The sequence below is a fragment of the Hemitrygon akajei genome, chromosome 5 (genome assembly GCF_048418815.1).
Source record: "Hemitrygon akajei chromosome 5, sHemAka1.3, whole genome shotgun sequence".
Classification (NCBI taxonomy): Eukaryota; Metazoa; Chordata; class Chondrichthyes; order Myliobatiformes; family Dasyatidae; genus Hemitrygon; species Hemitrygon akajei.
In genome coordinates, this window is record NC_133128.1 from 143,927,268 (window position 1) to 143,947,187 (window position 19,920).

Here is a 19,920-nt window from a genome sequence, read left to right on the forward strand (position 1 = left end):
CAAAATGCTGGTGGAATGTAGCAGGCCGGGCAGCATCTATAGGGAGAAGCACTGTCGACGTTTTGGGCCGAGACCCTTTGCCAAGGATCTCCACCTGAAACGTCGACATTGCTTCTCCCTATAGATGCTGCCTGACCGCTGCGTTTCACAGCATTTTGTGTGTGCCGCTTTAAAGGAATTAGAATTTGCGCATTCAGCTCTTTGAATCTTTGTATTTTGACACATAGTGAATCTACAATTTCTTTTGGGAAAGGAAATGTGATTGGGAATGATTGTGAAATATACTTAACATGCCGACGAGGTAGAGGGTGACAATCTTTAGTGCGCAGTTTAAATTCCTTTGTGCACTAATAGCAAAAGATGTGTGTGCACACACACTTTACAGGGAACACTGATTCAATATTACAGGTTAGTTCTAATTGTAAAGTCAGAGAAAATTATTAATACTAATTTACCAAACATTCTATGTATCAGTATGTATCCTATTCTGCCATTCTATAAGTGAAGTCACAGCCAGACAGATTGGTGAAAAAAGCTTTTGTCACACTGGCCTTCATAAATCAGTGTAGAGAGTATAAAAGATGGGGCATTGTTACAATTGTACCATATGTTGGTGAGGCCACATTTGGAATATTTCACTCTACTACAGGAAAGTTGCCATTAAGCTGGAAAGAGTACAGAGGAAATTTATGAGGATGTTGACAGGACCTGAGGACCTGAGTTATGGAGGAGGGTTGAGCAGGTTGGTATTTTTTCTCTTGGAGTGGGGGAGAATGAAGGGTGATCTGAGAGAGATGCATAGAGTCATGAGGGGCATAGATAGGATGGATGCACACCTCTTTTCTTCAGGGTTGAAGAATCAAGAACTAGAATGCATATGAGAGGGGAGAGATTTAATAGGAATAGGAAGGGGAACTTTTTCATTCAGAAGGTGTTCCATATATGGAATAAACTAGCAGAGGAAGTGGTCGAGGCAGGTTTTGGACAGGTACGTGGATCAGGGTTAGAGGGATATGGGCCAAACACTGGCAAATGGGACGAGCTTGGATGGATGTCTTGACTGGCACAGGTCGATTGAACAGAAGGACCTCCATGACAGTATGTGGAATCTATCTCCAAGCTGTAGGAAGCAGAGCAGGCAGGCAGTTCCAGACAGAAACAGGATTCTTGTTTTGCACTGACACAAACAAAATGATTGATTTTGAATGACTATAACAGTGAAATTTCAAACATAATGAAAATAAAGAACCTGATCCGGATTTATAGACTGATGCAGAATAACCAGGGAAGTGGAACAAACTGGAAAAACCTGAAATAAGGAGTCTCAGGTGACAGGCAAGATTAATAACAAATTGGCAGCATACAACTCAGAAGAAGCATTTGTGCATCTGTGCATTCACAGGTCCTAACTCTCACAATGCCAACAGTGATAGTTTCAAGAACAGGAGGTACAAGACACTGCAGGTGCTGGGATATAAGACAACAAACAGTTTGCTGGAGGAATTTAGTGGGTTGAGTAGCCTCTGTGGGAGGAAGGAGCTGTCAAAATTTTGGATCAAAACCTACCCTCATGCATTTTTTCCAGCAGGTGGCTTGTTGCTCTAAAACAGGTGCCAGTTTGTCACAGGAGCTGCCTTCCTGTTAGTGTGCAATAAAATAATGCACCCATGAGAGGGCAGACAAACCAGCTTAAGCTTCCCAGCCCTGTCAGTTCAAATCTGAACTGCTCGGTAGAGAACTGCAGGAATGAGACCTCAGAATCTCATTACAACAGGACAGATAAACAGAAGGAGGAAAACGCAAAGCTAAACAACAACCTTGCCCAAATGTTTTTGAAAATCATGATCTGCAGACACTTTGCTGGTTTTATTTTCAGGCCAATGCTACAACGTAACATGGCTCCAGAGTCCAATGGCATCCAGTGCAGGAATTGTGAATCCGCTTCATTTATGTTGAGGAGTCATTGTGACAAATAATAATTATTTTCATTTCTTTCATCATCATTTTGTTTATGGCAGTTGTCACCATTATGCAACTGCCCTCAGGTGGACTATATTTCATATTGAGGGCCGAGTCCCAATATTTGCCTTGGAGCTGAAATTAGCTTCATTTCAGCATAAAATTTAGAAGTGGCTTGATTGCAAAAATTCATCAAACCTGCTGGTCTTTGGAGTTTGACATATGCCAAAATAACTGGGAAAAAAGTTTAATATGCAAAGGTTGGGCCCAGAGAGAGGGTGAATCAAGAAAAACAATATAATTCCTGTTAGCCTCAGGACTCAACCACCAGGTTCAGGAACATTTATTAACCATCAGTCATAAGCCACTTGAACCAAAGGGGCTAACTTCACTCACCCCATCATTGAAATGTTCCCACAACCTATTAACTCACTTTCAAGGACCCTTCATCTCATATCCTCAATATTTATTGCTTATTTATTTACTATTATTATTTCTTTCTTTTTGTATTTGCACAATATATTGTTTTTTAGCACAGTGGTTGAACACCCAAGCTGGTGCGGTCTTTCACTGATTCTTTTATGGTTATTATTCCATGGATTTATTGAGTATGCCTGCAAGAAAATGAACATGGTGATATATTAAATCTACTTTACATTAATTCAGCCATGATGGGATTACTGGTAGGACAGCAGTCATTGGATTTTGCAGATTAACAAGAACCTCCGTCTCAGGGAAGTTCGAAGTAAATGTATATCAAAGTACATACACAGTCAGCCCTCCTTACCCGCGGGGGATTGCTTCCGGGACCCCTCGCGGATACCAAATTTCGTGGATGGTCAAGTCCCCTATTCAACTTGTCTCAATCCGGTGGACCTTAGGACCCAGTGGAACCCCAGACCTTATTTAACCTGTCTCAGTGTGGTGGACATTAGGACCTGGTGCCAGAGCTCTGAATGCACAGTGTTTCTGTTCACGAAAAAACAATTGAAAATAAAGTGGAAATAATAAAGTGATCGGAAAGAGGTGAAACACCATCAGTCATTGGAAAAGCATTAGGCTACAGTCGGTCAATGATGGGAACAATTTTAAAGGATAAAGTGAGAAAGGCTCTGCCCCAATGAAAGCTACAATTATTACTAAGCACGGCAGTGGTTTAATTATTGGGTTTTGTGGTTTTGAGTTTTTGATCCTCCACATCAACCCAGCATGGTGGAGAGCGCACTCGGGAGCGATCTGTCCCGAGTCCTGAGAACTTCTGTTCCCGAGCCCGGCGCTGAAGCATATGTTCTTAAGTGTTTTATATGCATAGAAAGGTAAAATATATACTATATACTAAGACAAATGTTTGACTAACTGACACTAAATAATACCGGATGTACCTGTTCCCACTTACTTAGTAAGAGAACTTATGATTTATTTTGATCCCGATGCACGACAACCTACGCACGTTCTCCCATATACTTTCATCTCTAGATTACTTATAATACCTAATACAATGTAAACGCTATGTAAAATAGGTGTTATACTGCATTGTTTAGGGAATAATGACAAGAAAAAAAAGTCTGTACGTGCTTGAACAACAAGTGCTGAAAGAGCACTTCCAGGTTTTCGTGATTCGCGGTTGGTTGAATTCGCGCATGCGGAATCCGCAGATAAGGAGGGCCGACTGTACGTCGCCATATACAATTCTGAGATTCATTTTCTTGCAGGCATTCACAGTAAATACAAGAATCACAACAGAATCAATGAAAGACTGCCCCCAACAGGGCAAAAGACAACAAATTGTGCAAAAACTAAAAGAAAAAAAAAGATCATGATAATAGCAATAAATAAATAAGCAATAAATGTTGAGAACATGAGATGAAGAGCAGTTGCAAGTGAGTCGATAGGTGTGGGAACAGTTCAGTAAATGGGTGAGTGAAGTTAAGTTATTCCCACTGGTTCAAGAGTTTGATGGTTGAGGGGTAATAACTGTTCCTGAACCTAGAGATGTGGGTCCTTGATGACAGATGGTGTTTTCGGCAGCAATGTTTCATGCAGACATGCTCAATGGCGGAGAGGTCTTTACTCATGATGGACTGGGCCTCATCTACTACTTTTTGTAGGTTTTTCTGTTCAAAGGTATTGGTGTTTCAATACCAGGTCACAATTTAACCAGTCAATATATAGTCCACTACATTTCTATAGAAGTTTGTTGAAGTTTTTAGCTGTCACGCTGAATCTTTGCAAGCTTCCAAGAAAGTAGAGCCACGGTTGTGCTTTCTTTGTGATAGCAAGTACGTGCTGGACCCAGGACAGATCCTCTGAAATTATAACACCAGGAATTTAAAGATACTGACTCTCTCCATCTCTGATCCCTGATGAGGACGGACTCATGGATCTCTTTTTCCTCCTGCTGAAGTCAATAATCAGCTCCTTGGTCTTGTTTACATTGAGTGAGAGATTGTTGTGGAACCACTCAGCCAGTCTTTCAATCTCCCTCTTATATGCAGATTTGTCACCACCTTTGATTCAGCCGACAACTATGGTGTTGTCAACAAATTTGAATATGGCATTGGAGCTGTGCTTAGCCACACAGTCATGCATATAAAGTGAGTAGAGCAGGGTCATTGGGGTCTGTAAGATTGTGAAGGTGTCTTCATGTTTTGATAGTCAAAGTGAGCATAAGAGACTTTGAGCTCATCTGGGAGCGAAGCCTTGTTGTTTCTATGGTGCTTAGTTTCACTTTGTAGCAGATGACAGCAGTCAAGCACAGCCACAGCTGTCCAGCATCCTTCAGTGATTCAAGTTTGGCCTGGAATTGCATGTGAGATGGCTTTCCTGATATTGTACCTGGATTTCTTGTATTTTACTTGGTCGGCAGACCTAAATGCCACTGATCAGGTCCTCAGCAGATTGTTTCATCCAGGGCTTTTGATTGGGGAAGACTGAATAATTCAATGGAGACACACTCATTTACGACTGTTTCTATAAAGTCCATGACAACCATGGAGTATTTGTTCAGATCCTAACTAGTCTTTGAACACAGCCCAGTCCACCAACTCAAAGCAATCCAAAGATTCCAATAATCTTAAAAGTGTCTCCACCAGTCATCAGTCTGATTATCAACCCCAATGCAAACAGCAGCTTTTGTAGGTTAGCTCTGATGACAATATACACTGAAAGGGTGACATTCACGACACACAGATTACTGGATCTTTGTAGGTAGCTTCCAATTCATTATTCAGCACAGTCAGTGCGGATTAGAAATAATATCTCCCCCTCGCTGACAATCAACACAGGTGCACCTCAAGGATGCCCACTGATTTCTCTCTACAACCATGACTGTGGCTAGGAACAACTCAAAAGGCAACTGTGAATTTGCTACTGTTGTTGCAGAACCTTGTGACAAAGAGACACACAGAAGTGAGACAGATTGGCTAGTTGAGTGGTTGTCACAACAACTTTATACTCAACATCAGTAAGACCAAGGAAGTGATTGTAAACTGCAGGAAGGGGATGTTGAGGGAACACACTCCAGTTCTCATTGCGGTATCAACAGTGGAATGGTGAGTAGCTTCAACTTCCCTGGTGTCAACATCTCTGAAGATCTATTCTGGGACCAACACACTGATGATATTAAAGAGAAAGCATGCCAGCAGCTATACCTCATTAAGAGTTTGAGGAGATTTGGTATGTCACCAAAGACTTTTGCAAATTTCTACAGATGTACCGTGAAAAGCACTTTGACTGGTTGGATCATCACCCGGTAATGGAAACTCCAACGCATAGCATCAACAAAAGCTGCAGAGCATTAAAAGCCACATTCAGCCAGTTCCATCATCAGCACAGGACTTGCCCTCATTGAGGACATCTTCAAAAGGTGGCACTTCAATAAGGCAGCATCCCTCATTAAGGGAGGCCAGCATGTAGGACATGCCCTCTTCTTAATACTACCATCGGGAGGAGATATAGGAGCCTGAGGACCCACATTCAACATTTTTGAACAGCTTCTTCGTCTACACCTATAGACTTTTGAAAGATCCATGAAGACTACCTCACTACTTTACTCTCTGCTCTAGTTATTTATATTTTTCTTACTGCAACCTATAGTAACTTTTTTACATATTGCACTGTACTGCAATACGACAAGACAACAAATTTCACAACATATGTCAGCGATAGTAAACCTGATTCTGAATGTGATTCACTTTGTCAGTGACCACATGGGCTGCAATGAACTATGATTATTGCAGCCCTCTTGCCCTGTTAAATATGTGTTAATTGTTCCTACCCGTTTTGATCATGCACTCTCCATTGGAGACTTGTCAGAATGTTTAATAACCTGCTCACCACTGTCAGTTCGTCATACAGACAGGTAATAGCATAGGGTAACTTGGCATCTCTTTTATCTCCCTCAAGTTTAGCTTAGAAAATGGGCAATGTTTATTAAGGCTGAACAAAGGAGGCATTATCTGCAGAATTAACTGTAGTATTTCCCAAATGTTAGGGTCTGATTTATTGAGGTCATTTATTGTAAGTAATAAAACCCCTTGAATAACTTGACTTTGACTACAGCAAGGAATGGTCACATTTTGATCAAATGGGATATTTATTGCAAAGTCTTGCATCTGAGAGGAAAAACATTGATAAATTCACAACACTGCTTTTGGAGCAAAATAAATCACACATTGTTCGGTGGTGACAGAACGAGCTGTATCCGATAAAGCAGAGATCTGAGGCAAAGTCAACAAATAAATAGTGCTGATTGTCCTTTGCTTAACAGTCATTTATTAGTCTGAGATCACTCGGCCAGTTCACAGGGCAGACAAATTTGAACTAAGATTCATCAAAGTAGCGAGGCAAGCTGATAGCAACTTATATTTTCCAGTTCACTGCCTCTTCAAATCCACATAACTACAGTGTAAAATTGCTCCAACAAAACAGGTTGACTTTAAAAGGCAGAGAGAGCTGATTGGATTTAGTCACAGCTTTAAGTGGATCAATAACAGGGGTCCCTACCTCTTTTTATGCCATTAACCAAGGCGCTCGTGGACCCTGGGTTGAGAACTGCTGATCTATAATGATTTTGTACACTGTTGAATGAAATGCAGCTAACACTGCAAGTAATGGACAGCATCATCAGTTTCTTAAACCACTATATTTATGTTGTTATTCATTATTCTCAATACTACAGAAACCAAATGGACCTTTGTTAATGGAAGATATATTTTGGATGAGATAGAAAGTAACTGCCTTTCCCTCAGTGGCTACTGACTGTAAGTTCCACTATTTCCTACTAGCTGGTACACAAAAATCATCTGATCACTGTACAGAAACATGCTTGCTTTGTAGCTTAGAGCAGGTGAAAGGAAATTCAGCACTCTCTGGTCAAGAATTTTGGGAATGATAGGCGCCAGCAAGATCATCCATGTGGGAAATAGCCTTTTCAGGAAATGCATTACCTTCATAATTGTTTCCAAGTGCAGTAAATGCAGACATCACTCATTAAGCTGGAGGTAATCATATTCAACCCACTTTAGGATACTTAGTATCCGACAACAACACAAGGTGAATAGTGCAGCAGGACATAGATTCAAACACTTCTGTTAATGACTAAAGGTTATATGTTCTTCCGAGAGGTCATGCCAACCTTAAAAAAATGTACATTTATACAAAAAAACATGCCCTCTCAAAATCTTTATTGTCAACATCTGTGTTTTTTAGTTGCTTTTCCAATGCATCCCAATTGTTTCAAATTATTGAAGTACCCAGAAAAGCAGTTTTATAGTGTAAATACAGTCACCTTTTAATTAAAATGATTAGCAGGAAAATTACATGTGCCAAGCCTCCCTGCTAAAATTGCATGCATATTCTTCCACATAAGCAGAAAGGGATGGTTCCATACTTGTTTTACATCTGGACACTCATATCCTAGGGCAATTTTAATAAAGCACATTTTATTAATAGTCTTAGATAAGCAGATCAATTTCTGTCATCTATTATTAAGGGGGTGGTAAATGGGCAGAGTCATATGGATTTGTTAATGATATGTCTGCTGGAGTTTTCTGAGGTTATAACTAGCAGAATGGATAAGAGGAGAGCCACTCAGTAGATTAAACATTAGACCATGCACTATTGGGGTTAATTTACTGGCATAGATTGACAATTGCTTAATAAACAAAACAGTAGGAATAAATGTTCAAACGTTGAAGAGGAAATATAGACCCATAGTGCATTGCAGGGTTCAGAGCTGGGTCCCAAAATGTTCATAATTTGTACAACAGTCTAAATGAGAGGAATCCAGGATAGTCAGGTTGGGTGGCAGTTTGGTCTGTGAAAAGCAACAGCAAGGGCCGGGCAGATGCAAGCTAATGTGGAAAGGCAGGGTCATCAACTTTGGCAGAAAAATAAAAAGAGAACGGAAGGTGGAAGGTTAAGCTGTTCAAAGTGCCCTTGTACATGAATGAATGCAAATTAAAATGAAGGAGTATTCAAGCCAAGAATAAAGATATACTTCTGCAATAAAAGAGCTCTGCATCTGGAATATTGTCCACAGATGTGGTCTATGAGGTAAATTCATGTCTGTGATTAAGGGAATGCAGCAGATGTCCCCCAGACTGATTCCTGGGATAGGTGGTTTATTGTCACCATGCTCACTGGAACGGAGATGAATGAGAGATGCTTTCCTCAATTCTAAAATGCAGAAAATTCTGGAATTTTAGATTCTAGCATCACAGTCGAAAATGTCTTCACTTGCCATTTTCAGCCCTAGAAAGAAACATGAGGGAAGGCATCAACGTTTTCCATCTTACTCTTCACTTTCCCCAAAGATTAAAAGGAGGAGGTTTGGTGGACAAAATAAGAATGGATTAGAATTATCTTGTGGATCAAATTTATAATTTTTTTCAAATTCTAGAACAGTTAAATCTGATGGAGCATGAAGCATGTTATAGAGGCAATGTTCAGTCTGTGCCATCACAATTATTTCAGCTGCAAAAATAAACAAATTATCATGCACAATTTGTGATTTCTGCATACCCTAACATTCTTTAAAACTAATCAAGTACTGGAGTATGGTCAGTGTTGTATTGCTAATAAAAAGCTTCCAGAAAAATGACCAGATAACCAGCTTCAGCAAACCCAGAGAACTACTTCCTTAGGCATAGAGCAGCTAAACTAAAGGCCGTGCTCTCATCAGGGCAACTCTTCATCAGGAAAGCACAGAGGTGTTAAACAGGGCAAACGGTCAATCCTTAGCAGTGGACTATTAACTTGACCTTTAAACTCCAGGCTAGTAGGCCTGCTCCTGAATCATGGCTGGCAAAGGTGCAATTACTGGTAATACTAGGCCAGTAGCATTACTCATTCCTGCATAAATCACAAACAGATTTTCCCAAAATAGAGATGGCATCAGATCTAAACAACAGTCTAAAGAATTGTGTGATCCAGCACCTTTCCCTTCTAGTCGATCAATATCATGGAATCCTTAAAGCCATTCAATTTAAAATTGAAGGTTCTAGTTAACAGACAGTGGCCCCTGCTGAAACCAATCCATTATTTTGTGTTAGGTTACAATTCCCCTCCCAAAAAAAATCTTTTGAATACTTTTCGGGACTTAGCAGAGATAAAGAACATTCAGGCACAGAGTTGCCAAGGCATCAGAATCAGGGTGTCACACATTCTTACAGTTTGTCGCACTTTTATATTGAGCTGTTTTTGGAAGCAAGATTATCTAGGCTGACAATGCATCTTCACATCAGTAAACAAAACATTCCAGCTTAAATTCACCATATATTGCACATTCAGTGGCACCAAGCAGATCCCAGATAATTATTTGATTTTCAATACAGGAAGAAGAAATTATTTTTCCACAGTCACCAAAAACAAAATTTGAAATACTGTGACTATAGTTTAGTTGAGGGCAGGACTTTTGTTTTTTTTTTAAGCAAATGAATCAACTCTATTCAATTTCAAACAATGTGTATAAATATGTCCAGTATTTCATGTTTTTAAAATTAGTTCTCCAGCTCCCTGGAGTGTTGCACTCGATCAAAGGATTTCTGCTTAACCCTTGCAGAGCATTACTGAAGTCAGTAATCTAGTTGTAAAGATACGCACAAGTGAAAACTTGCAGATTTTTTTGAGGGTGTAATAAATCTCACCTTCAATGTACAGCTGGCAGAAGTACACTGACTAGTGAGGTTGCTAACACTACCATTGAGCTGTTAGTCCAAAGCAGCAAGCTGCAATTTCATGTCGAGATGGTTTTAGTTAATTTTAAACTCTTTTGATGTACACATCTGTTTCTCTAAGCAAGTTCCCATTCAACATGAATCATCACTTGCAATCAGTCTGAGAGAGGAACAATGAAGTCATCTCATTTCTCCAGACTATGCTGGAAATTTTGCAGGAAACTACAGTACACGCCCATTGTCCCTGCCTGTAGGATGAGAGTTTGATTTGTCGATCAAACTAGACAAAACAAGTCAATAATTCAATTAATCTTTCCTTAGAAAGTAAAAAAATATTTTCAGCTAGAAGATTAAAATACTTTGCTAAACTTAGCACCTTTCAAAATTTCCACTTATTTCATAAAAGGTCTTCTATGGGCTTCCATCAAAAAATGCTACAGAAGACAAGGCACTTGGTAGTACCACACCCAATGGACAAACTATATAATTGTACACAACTTCTAGCTACATGGTTGTAAATAAAAGCTCAGTTCTGAACGTACAACAAATCCTTTTGGAATCCGCTGTCTAACCAACCGCACAAATGCAAAAAGGGTGAAAATTGCCATAAAAGTGACCAATAAGGCCTATTGGAAGGATATATTTAAAGGCAGGTAGTTTAGCTATAAATTTGTTAGGATCTTAGACTTTTAGCACCAATCACAACGTTTTCATTTCCCACATTAAAAGGCTCAAACTTCCACCATCCACCAACGATACTCACAATGTTGATGCAGAATCAATTTAACCAGATTAATGCTGTTAAGCCGATAATGGCAAACTGCTTATTGGGCACACTGTGTGTATCCAGAGCAAGGTGAGGAGGAGGGGTCAATGATGTGGTCAAGTACACAGATGAATGGCAAAGGCAGCTAAAAATAGATTCTACAGATGTGCTTAAAATGGAGGAAAGACTGAAGAGTTATGCAATAGTTATGAGCCTAATAATCAGAGGTCATCAGCAAAAGAATCATGGTAATTGGAAACTATTAAGAATTGCAATGGTTCAGCTTTTATGCTGAGGAGTGGAGACTCATTTGTGGCTTTTTAAAGAGAAAAGCAGAAAAATATTTGATAAAAAATATTGCAAGAATGTAAGTAAAGAACTGGGAACTGGAAAGCTCTTAGAAAAATCTGTTGCAGAACTGAAGTGCCAGTGAGTTCAGCTTTGCTGTACCAAAGATTCTATTCCATAAAAATATGCAAGGACGGTGAACTTATCCTGTCAGGATAAACATGCAATAGTCCCACCACACCGTCCAGCCATTTCTATTTCATTTGTATAGTATTGTAATTAAAGGTTTCCTAGTAACCAGGCTGGAATTGTGTAAACGGAAAGTGTGTCTGCGCTGCATCCCGTACACAAAATTCCAGTTTGTTTTATTTTGTAATGAAGCTGATAAAGGGGAAAAGAACTGCGCACCATGGTATAGCCTGTGTTTGTAGGGTTAGGGAATGTATCTATCACAAATACACATACACCCTAAAACATGTCCAAGAAATTTGCCTAAATTATTCCACTGTTAACTATCATTGGTTTTATTGTTGACTGCTTTAAGATTATCAAGTAGAGTGAATGTTCTACAATTACCACACAAATTCAAGCCTTTGAGCTTAAGCAAGCAAATGTTTCAGTTCAATGCGTCGTTAAACCTTCTGCAATCCAGGGAAAGGAGAGATGAGGGTCACCCACCAAGACAGGTAGAGACCACAATAGAACCTAAGTCCCCAAACCCGACAGTGCCCTCTCTGTCAAATCTGACTGCTGACCAGATTATCAAACTAGTAAAGCCAGCCTTCAGGTCATACAAATAGCACTCATCAGCAGTGGTGACTCATGGGTGTAAATAAAAGCAGTGTCAGTGGACCGGCAATGTAATATGTTAGTGAACACAAGGGCAGGTTTGGTATCTGACCTGCCCTTGTCAACGACTAGAGAGGCTGCTTACATTAGGGCTGTAGGGAGAAAGACAGTGAAGGCAGAAAGGAGTGAGTCCCAAATACTTGAAATCGATGGAATGCAGCTTCCAGTGTATTTCAGGATCCGTCCAAATATTGAGGGTACGATCCTCAGAGTAGACATATTGAGGGAGGCAGGGACTCCCTCATAGCTTAGGAAATCTCCCCCAAGTGGTGAACCCCAGTCCAGGTGGGCTTGGATCAAAAAGCACATTTCACTGGGAAAGTGATGAAGGAGATGAGCAAACTGTTAAGGATTCAACAATAATTCCATGTACCCTACCACCCCCCAGAGCTCAGGGGTGGGAGAAAGGATGAACCTAACAATCAAAACTTCATTAGCTAAAGCTATAACAGAGACAGGAAAGATATGGGCTGATGTCAGGAGTCCTGACGAGGTTAAGCCCCAATGAATTACCAATGGGGTGAGCAATGTGACTCCCTTATGGGGTGTTTATGGGCTGCGGTGAACCTGGAACTTCTAGGGATAAAATGACCCAGGATGTAAAGGACCTCTGTATCGGCTTGAAGTGTTGAGGGACTGAGCAAAGCAACGGCAGATCAGATGGAGAGAAGATAATGCTCCCTCAACCAGGAGACCAAGTCCTGGTAAGGGAGCTGCCTAAAAAGGCAGGGTTTGTTCCCAGGTGGACAGGGCCACAGGTGGTGCTCCTGACAAATGACACTCGTGTTTGTGTACAGACCTGGTGAGGCAGCCAGTGGAGACACTGGACTCAGGTTAAACCAAATCACTCACATTCTTGTCACCCTCACAGAGAGAACAGGGATCAGATTCACCCAATAACACTGTCATTACAGAGAATCTAGATGATGAAACCAGCCTGCTGTGTCATAGCTCACCACTCCTGATGGAAGAAGACGCACAGATGAAAGAGAATGGAAACATAGATACAGAACAGATAGAGAGAGATAGAGACATAGAGAGAGAGAGAGAGAGAGAGAGAATGAGAATGAATAAAGTTTAAAGCATAAAGGTAACTATATAATGAAGACCAATTCTTGAAGGTAGATGATTAGTTGTGTAGATCAGAATAGAAAGATATTGAGTGACAGACGGGAAGGGGTCCGAGTTAAGGCAGAGACATCAAGTTCCATAAACTTGATGGCAAGGCAGGCCAAGAAAGAGAGAAGAAATCACACTCCGTGTCAGAAGGCAACCACCCCAGCTGAGCGGGGAGTGAACACAAATAAACTGGGCCCTTTCAGTGTTGGGCCAACGATCAAAAGGATATTCCAACAGGGGGTGCCACCGGGGCTAAGTCCCTGCAGCTATTTGAATAGAGACCAACCACAAACCCTCCTGTAGATCGAGCAATAGGACTGATTGTCAAGATCATTCTGATATCTCCTGTCATGGCATGGCATGTGAACTGTTGCTGGTGAACCGGAAACAAAGTTATCTTGCTGTGACCCTGCCCACAGATTTACTACTGACAGCCACAACTGAGGGTTTTCGCTGTCAGAGCTTGAAGGGGTGAAGAGGATGTGATCAAATTTCTGGATTGTTTTACTGCCATCTCTGTGCAGTCCTGTAGATAGCCAATTAGAGATGTTAGATTGTGTAGATGTAGTTACACATAGGTTAGCAACTGGGGAAGGGATCCAAAGAGGAAGGCAGTTTTCACTGCCCATTGAATCAGACTTTCCTTGAAGTGGGCCTTCCTGGGGAAATTTTTGTCCGGGGGCCGAGAGGAGGGTATGTTATGGTGTATTCTGGAGTTATGTGAATATAGCAGATATTAATTCAAACAAAAAAACAGGTTTCAGTTCTTATTGCCACTGTAACCAAGTTCAGGAAACTTGCAATTAGCCTTTTTTTTGTAATTGCAAGCGGTAAATCGAATTAAAAGCACAGCCTGCTCCACAGAGTAAGATTGAATATGCAAGAGCCAAACATTAAGACAACAGGCTTGTGGTAATTGGTTTGTATCAAACCAGGCACTATTTAGCATATCAAACATGGTCACAAGTATAGGCATTCAATAGTAATAAATTTCTAACCATGATACAATATATGGGACCAGCCCTTGGTTTTTATTTGCACTAAATAAGGGAAAGAATCATTAGATTAAGTCCTTTCACCTCCATAGATTGACTGTTGCAATATCTCAGCAAGAATGGTTCTGCCACAGCCTTCTGAGCTAACACTCACAAATGCTGGAGGAGCTCAGCAGGTCAGGCAGCATCTATGGAAATGAATAAACAACATTTTGGAACAAGATCCTTCATCCAAATTGGAAAGGAAGAGGGAAGAAGCCAGAATAAGGTGGTGTGGGGAGCACAAGGTGTACAAGCTAGATAGGTGAAGCCAGGTGGGTGAAGTAAGAAGGTCAGATGCGTTAAGTGGAAAAGGTAAGGGGTGAGAGAAGAAGGTATCTGATATGGACCATGGGAAAAAGGGGAGGAGGAGCCTATCACCTCCGGAGAGAGGTGATAGGTAGGAGAGGAGAAGAGAAAAGGTAAGAGAGAAGGCGGAGTGGGGAAATATTACCAGAAATTGGAGAAATCAATGTTCAACTAGAAGTTAGAGAGTGTAGCTTGGCACACAAGAGAGTGCAAATGATGGAATCAGAAGAAAACAGAAACATAGAAACACAGAAAACTTACAGCACAATACAGGCCCTTTGGCCCACAAAGCTGTACCAAACATGTATTTACTTAGAAATTAGTTAGGGTTACCGATAGCCCTCTGTTTTTCTAAGCTCCATGTACCTATCCAGGAGTCTCTAAAAATACCCTATCGTATCCACCTCCATCACCATGGCTGGCAGCCTATTCAACGCACTCACCACTCTGCATAAAAAACTTACCCCTGACATCTCCTCTGTACTTACTTCCAAGCACCTTAAACCCTCTCACATTAGCCATTTCAGCCCTGGGGGAAAAGCCTCTGACTATCCACACAATCAATGCCTCTCATCCTTCGCCACTCCAAGGGAAAAAGGCCAAGTTCACTCAACCTATTCTCGTAAGACATGCTTCCCAATCCAGGCAACATCCTTGTAAATCTCCTCTGCACCCTTTCTGTTTTCCACATCCTTCCTGTAGTGAGGCGACTAGAACTGAGCACAGTACTCCAAGTGGGGTCTGACCAGGGTCCTGTATAGCTGCAACATTACCTCTCGGCTCTTATACTCAATCCCACGATTGATGAAGGCCACTGCACCGTAAGCCTTCTTAACCACAGAGTCAACCTGCGCAGCAGCTTTGAGTGTCCTATGGACTGGACCCCAAGATCCCTCTATACTCCACACTGCCAACAGTCTTACCATTAACACTATATTGTCATCATATTTGACCTACTAAAATGAACCACTTCACACTTATCTGGGTTGAACTCCATCTGCAACTTCTCAGCCTAGTTTTACATCCAATCGATGTCCCACTGAAACCTCTGACAGCCCTCCACACTATCCACAACACCCCCAACCTTTGTGTCATCAGCAAATTTACTAACCCATCCCTCCACTTCCTTATCCAGGTCATTTATAAAAATCACAAAGAGAAGGGGTCCCAGAACAGATCCATGAGGCACACCACTGGACACTGACCTCCAATCAGAATATGACCCATCTACAACCACTCTTTGCCTTCTGTGGGCAAGCCAATTCTGGACCCACAAAGCAATGTCCCCTTGGATCCCATGCCTCCTTACTTTCTCAATAAGCCTTGTATGGGGTATCTTATCAAATGCCTTGCTGAAATCCATATACACTACATCTACTGCTCTACCTTCATCAACATGCTTAGTTACATCCTCAAAAAATTCAATTAGGCTTGTAAGGTAGGACCCACCTTTGACAAAGCCATGCTGACTATTCCTAATCATATTTTGTCTCTCCAAATGTTCATAAATCCTGCCTCTCAAGATCTTTTCCATCAACTTACCAACCACACAGTAAGACTCACTGGTCTATAAATACCTGGGCTGTGTCTACTCCCTTTCTTAAATAAGGGAACAACAACCGCAAACCTCCCCCACCCCCCCCCCCCCCCCCCGCCACCAGAGAGTGATGCAGCCTGTCATAATGCTTTCCACGGTAGAACTATAGAAGTTTTTGAGTGCTTTTGTTGACATGCCAAATCTCTTCAAACTCCTTTCATAAGCTTTCCTTTTCTTCTTGAACACACAAAGTGCTGAGGAACTCAGCGGGTCAAGCAGCATCCACATTGGGAAACGAACAGATGAAGTTTCAATTCGAGATTCTCCATCTAGACTTAAGTGAAGAGCTTTGACTTGAAACGTTGATGATCTAATTCCATCCAGAGATGCTGCCTCTGTGACCTTAGTTTGACACCTGCTCTACATTATGCAGACTAAGTACCAAGCTCCAGAAGCTGGAAGAAAGCTTGTGGCAAGATACCCAGGCCCAATCATCTATCCCAGGACAGCTGCTAAAATTTACAGGCCAACCCTGCTGAACCATCAGGTTCAATGATCTATTGTCAGGATCATGAAAACCTTGATGCAAAGCACATTTGTTTGTTCCACAGTCACCTTGTCTCACACTACACTGTATAGCTTATAATGAAGAATGGCTTGACTGGAAATCATCCAGCAAAGGCAAATGCATAACACGGCCATCGAAGAAATAGCAGATATAACACAATTTATTGTATACTCACAGACATCAGCTCTTTCTGAAAGGACTTCTTCTCCTTGTTCTCTGTATCACTGCAGTCCTCCTTCAGCTTTTCCAGTACTGATGCCACGCGCTCCGGCTCACTGTCAATCTCTGTCCGGCAGAAGTGCACGAGAGGCACGTTTTTGTAACCCAGAGCATCTGCAAATGCTCTCCAGCTACTGATATTCTCCATGAGCGTCATCCTTACTGAAGCATAGATGTAAGTGAGAAACTTGCAGGGGCGAAGGACCTGCTCCAAGAGCATAGAGGTAGTGAGATCAGGTCCCTGAAAGTAGCTGGGCTTCATTTTCCCAACCACTAACACATTTTTAGCATGCACCAGCCCTATCTTCCCTTGGTAGAACCCAGTGTACCACTCTTTTGTTCGGAGATGACCTTTCAACTTAATCTTCTCTTCACTTAGTAATGCAATCACATCTCCCTTTTTGTACTCCAACAGATAGTAGTTTTTGCACTGCCTCACGACAGTCTTCAACAGTTTCCCGTACTTGAGATGGTTTACTTGGCGGTCCTGAAATATGGGGTATTTACTTGTGATGGCCAAAGGGGAAAGAACAATCTTGCCAACTTCCTTCTTCTTCAGAAACCTCCTCTGCCCGCTACTTCTGACCCCGGATTTTGGAGGCGGCTGCGGTGTCCTCACACAGAACTGCGTGATTATTACCTCATGATCATTTTTGACTTGCACCCTCAGGGTGAAATCGGAGATTTCGTCAGGGACACGTGAGTGAATGGGGAAGATGAGGCGGCTGACCTTGCTCAGCTTCACCTGGAACCCACGGACAACCTTAACCTGGTCGGAAGGCTTGACCTCGTAGTTGGTGATGTTGGGGTGTATGCTGATCCTCAGGTCCTGGGGCTTTTCCAACACAAACTGGTGCTTACCCCATAGCTGGAGGGCCACAGGCGGCACACTCACAAGCTCTCGGCTCACTTCATTTACTAGCAAGGACTTGGGCGTGCTATCATGCCCAAAGACAGCCACCACCATCTTGAACGAAGGATGAATGTGTTTGGGACCATACACACCAACCGTGATTTTTTTGTTAATGTATTCCCACACTGTAGCAGGGTATTGTAACATCTTGGCCTGAGACACCACAACAACGTACATACAAGGCTCCAAACTGTCCAGCTGGACCTGCACCGTGTCACCGTAGTGATACACCTGAGGCATTGGCAAGAAGGGCCCATCTTTACTGTCACTGCTCAAGCAGGTTATACAAGCATCCTTTTTGCTCGACACATTATCTTTCAACTCAGCAGAGATCTTCATCTCCAAGGTGAGGAATGTTTTAACTTCCATGTTGCTTAATTTGATCTCAACCACAGGGCTGATAGTTGTACATTTGTCATTGTTCAACTCTACTGGGGGATCCAACAGGGCTTTCATGGAAATTTGCTGTGTTTCTCCTGGGGAGATGTGTCCTTCTGGAACATGAATACTAATATTGGTGTCCAGAAGCTGAACTGCTCCACCAGTGCTGTCCAGCTTACAAACAATATTCGTCTCGACGGGCTGAGTCTGACCCCAGCCAGGGCTCTGCCCAAGGGAGTCTAGATCGTGACAGGAACGCGCCAGTTTCCTGTGGTTAAGCCATGCTGTTCGAAAGTCCTCCCTGCTCCTGAACTGTTCGGGCTCTGGAGACTGCATATTGCTGAAGAAACTAGTGGGAGGAGGCCCTGCAGACTTGGCTTGCAGGACTGACAGCTCAGACATACTGTACGATCGCTTGCTTCTGAAGAAAGGATTGTTCCGACTCAGGATCGGATCAAACTCTGCTTTTGAGCTGATCAGTGGGTCGATATCAATGACATTATTACTTTCACTGTTTGGTGCTAATATTTTTGAACTATCAAGAGGTGGTGCTAATGGATCAAACAACAGTAGATCCACCTCTGATTTAGGTGCCTGATCACTTTTGGAGCTGGGACTTGGTGCATTCCCATTGAGAAAAGGGTTGGACGACGTAAAGCCATTCACAAACGGATTGTTCTGTTTGGTATTTGAGGACATTTTGTCAAAGACGTCTCCCCAGTCACCAAGTAAATCCATCTCTTTGACTCCTTCATCAGAACTGTCACCAATGTTATCTACCATGCCGCTGTCTCGAAGAGAGGAGCTTTTGCCAACAGGCCGTACGTAAGAAGCAGGAATGTATCCCATTTCTGTATTGTTGTGGGCATACCACCATTCAGGGCCAGAAGTATCCAAGACGTATAGAACGTCTCCTTTGTTAAATTTGAGTGTGGTAAAATTAGTAGGGCAGTAATCCTTAATAGCCACAACTTCTCGTGCGTCCCCAAAAGATGTAGATGTATTTAACCGTAGCGTACTAGGAGAAGGCACTGGAAAAGTTAAAAGGAGGAGTATTAGTTTACAGGAAGATATAAATGTATTTAAACATCAAGATTATGTCTTCATATTAGGAATACATCAACCATTTCAATCATACTTGCACATCGAGGTAAAGCAAATTTAATTACAGTGGAAGTTTGATAAACACATCGCAGACATCCAATCACAAACAAGAGGAAATCTGCAGATGCTGGAAATCCAAGCAACACACACAAAATGCTGGAGGAACTCGGCAGGCCAGGCAGCATCTATGGAAAAGAATAAACAGTAGATTTTTCAGGCCGAGACCCTTCGTCTGTCCTGATGAAGAGTCTTGGCCCAAAATGCCGACTGTTTACTCTTTTCCATAGAAGCTGCCTAGCCTGCTGATTTCCTCCAGCATTTTGGGTGTGTCACAACATCCAAGTTCTTTGAAAGTTATTGACATGCAGCGTAAAGTGCTCCAATAAACAATACAGCCCTTCCAGTTTACATTAACAATAATGCACAGAGAGAGAGCATTCAGCTAGCACTGTGAGAACAAAGACTTGCACTTAAAATAGACAGCATATTCAGGGGCACTTTGAATGCTGCAATCAAAACCCTGCTCTACGTTGTTTTGTAACCCATACACATTTTGTTCATACGTTCTGTGAATTCTCCTGTATACAAACAGAAACAGTGTGATCTCAACAGCAATAATATTACATTTCCGTTTATTTAATTCCACAAGGAGTTAAACTCAGGAAAGGATCCAATTTTTCAATAAGATTATTCCCTG

The 19,920-nt window shown here is 41.8% G+C and overlaps 1 protein-coding gene across 1 annotated transcript in view; it reads right to left on the minus strand.

Annotated features, from left to right (window-relative positions):
- The window catches only part of LOC140728259 (SH3 domain-binding protein 4-like), an 87,454-nt gene that overhangs the window by 18,612 nt on the left and 48,922 nt on the right, over positions 1 to 19,920 (minus strand). Inside the window, exon 3 of the mRNA XM_073046749.1 lies at positions 16,782 to 19,150. Within this exon, the coding sequence (XP_072902850.1) occupies positions 16,782 to 19,150 (2,369 nt within the window). The remainder of the gene's footprint in view (positions 1 to 16,781; positions 19,151 to 19,920) is intronic.